General features: G+C 39.9%; 1 protein-coding gene across 1 annotated transcript in view; it reads right to left on the bottom strand.

Moving 5' to 3' along the window:
• Window positions 1-7080, bottom strand: part of XPO4 (exportin 4) — a 54228-nt gene that overhangs the window by 2328 nt on the left and 44820 nt on the right. The window contains exons 17-21 of the mRNA XM_009870368.1: window positions 6030-6210; window positions 4385-4503; window positions 3517-3647; window positions 2625-2742; window positions 1305-1397 (exon numbers count right to left, since the gene is read on the bottom strand). Of these exons, the coding sequence (XP_009868670.1) occupies window positions 1305-1397; window positions 2625-2742; window positions 3517-3647; window positions 4385-4503; window positions 6030-6210 (642 nt within the window). The remainder of the gene's footprint in view (window positions 1-1304; window positions 1398-2624; window positions 2743-3516; window positions 3648-4384; window positions 4504-6029; window positions 6211-7080) is intronic.

The raw sequence follows: 7080 nt of genomic DNA, 5'->3' as shown, positions 1-7080 counted from the left end.
GTTGGCTGGCAGGACTTGTGCAACGCTGTCACGGACTCATGCTGAAGCAGTTTCTCCCGAAGGACTGCACCCCATGGAGAGACTCACGGCAGTTTGTGACGAATTGTCTCGCATGAGAGAACTCACACTGGAAAAAGGCGTATGAAGATCATCTCCCATGAGAGGGACCCCACAATGGCCCAGGGGAAGAGTGAGAAGTCCTATCCCAGAGGAAGGAGCAGCGGTGGAAATGACATTGGATGAACTGAATGCAGTCCCCAGTCCCTGCCCCCTGTGCCACTCAGGGGGAGGAGGTGGATAAATTGGGATTGATGTTAAGTCTGGGAAGAAGGGAGGGATGGGGGTGAAGTTTGGGGTTTTTCTTAAGGTCTGTTTGTATTTCTCACTACTCTTCTCTGATTTGTTCTTTAATAAATTTAACTAATTTCCTCAAAATTGGGTCTGCTTTGCCCAGGACAGTAGATGTGGGTGACCTCCCTGTCCTTATCTCAAACCATGGGCCCTTCATTACATTTTCTGCCCCTGTCTAGCAGAGAAGGAGGGGTGACAGAACAGCTGCGTGGGCACCTGGCCGCTGGCCAGGGTCAAACCACCACACTGCGGATGAAACCAAACTGGGGAGTGCAGCCAGTGCCTTCAAGGGCAGGACTGACCTTCAGAGACATCCAGTCAGGCTGGAGGAATGAACTGACAGGAACCTTGTGAAACTGTACGAGGACAAATGCAATATCCTGCAGCTGACACAGACTAACCCCCCTCAACTATAGACAGGGAACTGACCGAGTAGGGAGCAGCTCTGCTGAATAAAGGATCTGAAGGTCCTGGTGGGCAGCAGGCTAGCAGTGTGCCTTGTCAGCAATGAACACTAGCAGCATACTGGGCTATACTTTTTATTTGTCTTTACCTAGCACTTGTTGCATTAGATGTGGACTATTGTGTTCTGTTTTGGACTCAACACAAAATAGATATTGATCAACTTGAATGAGGCCAGTGGTGGTCCACCAAGACTGCCTGGCAGGTGCTGAAAGCACATGAATTGTAAGTATAATAAAGCATTCAACAGGCTGCTCAGAGAGGCTTTGCAATATCCATCTTGGAGCTTTTAAAAACACACTTGAAAAAGTCCTGAACAACTTGATCTGAATTCTGCATTGACCCCACTTTGAGCAAGAGGTTGGAATACAGACCTCCTGAGGGTCCCTTACAACTTGAACAATTGTATGATTTGCCAGAGGCAGAGTAAATAACCACTCTCCTTTAGCAATTGGCTGGTTTTCAGGGTGCAGGTATCTAAATGCTATTACCTGATGCAAACACACTAATGTGTAGAATGCTTCACCTGCTGCAGTTGTCATTTCTGTATTGTGCTTCTGAAGTACCAGCATATCAAAGACCATCTGAAATCACAAAAGAGTAGTAGTTATGGAAATGTAAACTTAACTTTCTATTTTACCAACATATGCTGATGATCCTCATCTTCACTTCTGATAATAACAATGAACATATATTTCCAGAGATCCAAGGTTGGTTGTTTTATTGCTTTGTTTTTTCCTTTCATTTGGCTATCAGTAATTGGAAAGCCAAGTTCTTTTAAGGAGTCGAGTTTTAGCTTAACAGCACAAATTCACATCTCAAAACACTGAAACCTGTTGATGATTTATGTGTGTTCTTCAGAGAGAAAAGGCATCTCTCATATTTTTCTCAAAAAGCTGCAGATACGCCAGAGAAATAATGAAAAAAGCCTTTGCTCTTCCACAATAAAACAGGTAACTTTGTCCTCAAGTTCTGGAGACTCCTACAGCTCAGAGAAAGTCAAACAGGTAACAGTATTTTTTAAGTGCAATTTTAGAGAAAGGGCAGAAAGCTATGTTAATTTAGAATAAACAGAAGGATAAATAATTTTATTTACGGGGTTTCTCATTCAGCTTGGTTGATGTATGCTTTTATTGAGCTATCCTCAGATGTTTGAATGTCAGTTTGGTAAGAAAAGATGCCTTAAGGAAAAGCGAAAATCCTTAAGACAAGCACACAAATTCCACAGATACTTTGTTCCCTGTTCACAGGAACTTAGTTACTACCAGGTCATTCCAAAATTCAATGAGATTCAGTGGATGGTCCTAAATGGAAAGTACTAAGTATGACACTGTATTAAGAAAATGCATAATTCACTGGATACACTGAATAAACATCATCATTTTCTTTCTAGCTCACAACTGTGCTCCTTTTTCTGCCTCCTCATTCAGTACTCTACCCAGCCTCCAGGTCATACAATTCTGGAAGCTTGCTATTTCACAGCTTTCACAGTGAACATAACTGCTAAAATTGTTCATCAGGTTCATTCCAGAGGTCGTGTGCAGAGCATGGATAAACATCAATTGCGTTCTGAGAGGCTCAGGTCTTTTTGGATTGGCAATGTCATTTCCTCTCTCGATGCCTCCATCCTCCTTTGTACTCTGGTCCAATGTCTCCAGTCCTTCATGCTCTCTTTCTTCTTAAACTGTCATTTGTTTAGGTACCGTGTTTTTTCTTACTGTATGTGTGATCCTGATTAACCCGGACAGATATGATTGCCATTTGGCCTCCTATACTACTTAGATTCAAAAAAACAAACGCCGATGCCTTACCTTAAGAAAGTGCCTTGTTGCTAGAAAAAGAGTAGAATCTGTTTCTTGTGCTTTTGCACATTGTTCTGCTAATGGTGTTACAGCCTCCAGACAGAGCTGGCAAACCTCTGAGCTCATTCTGATAATAGGCGTTAAAGAATCAAAGTCAGACTTCAATAAAATTGTGGTAAAAGTTCTTGGTTGTGTCACCAGAAAATATTTTAAATGCTTGTACATTCCAGGATTTCTTTTTATTGTAAAGCTGTTAATTAAAAAATCAAATTTAAAAAAAAAAAAAGGGAGAAAAAGTAGAATTCCAACTGTGTTGCCTTCTTTTATTAGCTACATGCCCTAAGGTAACATAACCCTCTCTGACATAACATTTTCAGAAAGAGTCCCTTATGGTCAAGCTCATCTGTTTCTGACACGTGCCACAGATTAGTGAAAATGGTACTGCCGTTGTGGGAGGGAGAGCCCACTGGCACCCTGACAGGGAATGCTCTGGAGCCAGCCCAGTAGAACAGCAGTGATGTTTTGTATTACCAGCTGAGAAACTAATTCAGGAATGGCTTTGGGATACCAGCTGAAGGCTTATGAAGCTACACACTCTGAAATGAAGTAATGGAGGAGGCAGGAATGGCTGCCAGAAAAAACTTACATGCTAAACCACTTAAAGGCTCCATTCGAGCAACGCCAGTGAGAGGCACTTCAGCCAATACTAGAATCTCAGTGGACACTACAGTGAAAATCTCAGAAAGCAAACAGTAAGAGTCAATTGCCAATACATAATTATAGATACAGATATTGATAGAAAAGGAAAAAAAATGCTAAAAAACCCCATGATCAGATTTTTAACAGGTCGTTATAAGAACAACTCAGATTTTTAAACACTCTTGAGCTCTGTAAAGGATACGATGACATTCCTAACTCCAGTGAGTACATTAGGCTCTTGAAGAGGTCCTCTGGAAGTTGTGGAATTTTCTCAGGGAATATCTCACAGATGAAAGTGATTAATTTGTAATATTGATTACACAGGGATGGAAACTGTCAAAAGAAAAACATGGTAATTTCAGAATCAATCACATAGCTCTATCCTGACACAATTTCCATCTGTACAAAGAGACAGGACTGATGCTTTCCACTAAAGAAACGACAATTTTAGTAGACAACTTCAAAGTCATTCGAATGGCTACAACATTATTAACAACCACTGTGGTACAATAAGAAAAGACTGCTAAAGGCAAACAGTTGACGGTGGGAATCTTATCTGCTGTATACAATTCAAAGAGCTTTACTCCAAACATGAGCAAGCCTAGTCCTGTGTGGTAAAAGCCTCACAAACATCTGGAGCACAGTGGAGGAGGTTCCTAGGGTACATTTTGACTAGGGTTCATCTAAAAAGGATGTAGCTCTCATGCTCAGCAAGGACTACTAGATGAGAAAGCATGTTAAGAGGGGACAGCTGAGATACGATTCAGAAGTGTTCCCCTGATTCAAAGTAAAATATTAACACAGTGCAACCCAGTGAAATGCCCTCATTGCATTGTTTCATGTTTTGCTGTTCTGCTGACAAGCTGCTGATGTCTGATAGAAAAGCCAGCTGGTACTTTGAAAATAATTGCCCCAAGATTTTACTTTTTTTTTTTAACTAATGTCACTGTTTATGCTTCCTATGGCATTTCTGACACTATCAGAAATAGGATTCCATAGGCCACATTTCAGGTTTGGCTATTACTATAAAGTTTCCATATTCTAGCAGCTATATGTAAAAACATACTTACTTTCAGCAGATCCTGGGACATTAGAGGCAAAACTAGATTAACCCCATATAAGACAACATCTGCTGCTGATACAGATCTATTTGTAGCTTGTCCAGGCTCATGTCCTCTAAACACTTCATCTGTAGAAAAGACAAAAACCCATTTTGTATAAAAGGAGGATTAAGCATATGGAAGGAAGAGTCCCATTTTTTTATAATAAAGACATTTTTAAAATAGGATTATTCCCCTCTCCCCAAACAAAAGCATGAGGCAGTGTATTAAAATAGAAAATTAGTGAGTGGAGGTTGCCACATCACTGTATATTTATATTCATTAGGACCAGGCATTTCATAATCACATGTACCAGATGGCATGCTAAAACAGAACACTTCAGATACTGAGGGCTCCTTTCCATTACAGAACACTGCATTTGTTTCTAGTGATAGCTGCTTCATGCCTGCACACATAGATAGTTTATATTACTGTACTTTATACTTTATATATTTTATATATTTACATATTTTTATATATATTTCATGAACCCAAGGATAAAAAAATAGGAGAGTTAATGCAGAAAATTCTGTAATTTAGACATTGGCATATTTTATCCAATTACAAGTAAGACCTACATTTCCCATCAAGTGGCAGTGACCTTACTTTTACAATTCCTGCACTGAACCAATAATAGCATGCAGAGAACTTCCAATACATTTGATCTCTGGGCACTACACTTAGCTAGTATCACAGTCCTTACTTTCACAGTAAGTATTTTGCAGTGTTTTCCATGGAACTAGCATCCAATGTCTGACCTCAGAGAGAATACGCTACATGGCATTGATTTGTCCATTCAATGGCCAAAGTCTAAAGCTGGTTCTGTACTTCTGTTGTGCATGCATCACAAAAAAAATAAACCCCAAAAAACTGATGCAGTGAATTGCGGAGTGCAAGGTTCTCCCTTTGAAGATATACCTCAGAAGAGCAATGAGAATCATCAGAACAACCTCAGCAGATTCAGTTTGTTACTGAGTGTGTTTTCTGCACAAACTGTATAGGACATGGTAAGATCTCAATCATGCAAATCTGTTTCAGCTTATCTGAAAGCAACACAGCACAGTTAAGCTAAAACTGGCAGATCACATTCAGGACTACTGCCATTTTAAGTAGAAAATATACAGAAGAAAGTAACAGGCTGGGATACAAAACCAAACCCTTAACTACACCCACATATCATGAAGCATGTTCTGTGAATGCAGAATACAGAAAACCCTCAAACATGACAGGATTTTCAAGAGCTCAGCATTTCACAAAAGTTAGAGGTTGTACTAAGAGATAAATCATTTGCCCTCTTGCAGTTATTTACTATTCCAACTTTTCTATGGGTTTTTTGTTTTAAAACTGCTGCTCCTACACGTTCAGGCTTGCAACATTCAGATCTCGAACTGTTTCATACATGCTTTATTTATTTTATGAGAGCAATAAGAATTTCAGATGCTATAATACTGTGAAAAGTCTTTCCTTTGCTACTGACAAATATTAATTTCCATATCCTGATCTAATGAAGCCTAAACTTCAATTTTCACTTTACTTGGATTGGGCACATTCCCCACAATGGTGTTTACGGTTTCAAACGCAAATTATGGTTCAGCAATTACCAATTCCTTCATACCTGTATCACTGAAATCTATGAATTCTTTTGACAGAAGATTAGTGAGAAGCTCCATAATAAGGAGGAGATCCTGGTACTGATCTTCTTCTGCTGTAACATCTATCCGTTGTCGACCTAGATTATTCTTGGAATACACCTGGAGCAGAGTTAGGCAGGCCTCATACAAGTTCATGGCTTTGGCCTATAAAACAATGTTACATAGTAAGAAAGCCAAAAGTGGTGAGCTTCGTTTAAAGATGTCATTACTTGGTTGATGAAGCCTCAGGGTTTTAATTTCAGTTATACAACCACTTCTTGTAACAACTGCACAGAAAATCATCAGGGAAACAGTCACCTTAAACAGTAAGAACATTTACGCCTTACATTGATGTGCCACTGATTGAAACAGCAAGATATTGCTTTTATCGATTACTCAATCATAACCAAACACCCCCTCTCTCTCCCCTCCCCCCAAAAAAAGGACAAGAGTGGCTTGGGACATGCTGACACATCTCACTAATCTCACAAAGTAGATTACCAACAAAACCCCTTGAGGACTCCCGTCAGCGATCAAAGTTTGGAGCCACAATACACTGTTTGTGCATACCCAGTTCAGAATAGGCAGGAACTCTTCACGACGCAAAAGCAAAATTAGCCAGCTGCACAATGATGTAAGTGTACTGCTGTGACTTATTTTACCCGTTAACTTCTTGGTATCTATTAATGCCTCGTTTAGGACCAAGGCAGCGTCTCTATGGTTTGCTTTTGTCACATAAAACAGTGCTGCAATTCTCCTAAACTACCCTTCAGAGAAGTTTGATACGGTTAAAAAAGTACTCAACATGGTCTGCACTCTTCTGCCACCCACGCAGAGAGTTAGACTAGCAATGAACTGTGGTTTAGTGGTATAAGAATAGTCTAGATGTCCCGCTTTCAATCTTTGCGAGTGTATGCTTTTAAGCAAAGGAATTCCTCTAACAGATGTGACCATATGGCATTTGTTCCTCTACAGAATCTAAAATATCATTATGCTTTATTTTGTTTAAGGGATAGCACTGTATACACACGTACA

Source organism: Apaloderma vittatum, unplaced genomic scaffold (assembly GCF_000703405.1).
Source record: "Apaloderma vittatum isolate BGI_N311 unplaced genomic scaffold, ASM70340v1 scaffold9885, whole genome shotgun sequence".
NCBI classification, from domain to species: Eukaryota; Metazoa; Chordata; class Aves; order Trogoniformes; family Trogonidae; genus Apaloderma; species Apaloderma vittatum.
The sequence above is the reverse complement of the archived record's forward strand: the minus strand, read 5'-3'. Positions and strand labels throughout refer to the sequence as shown.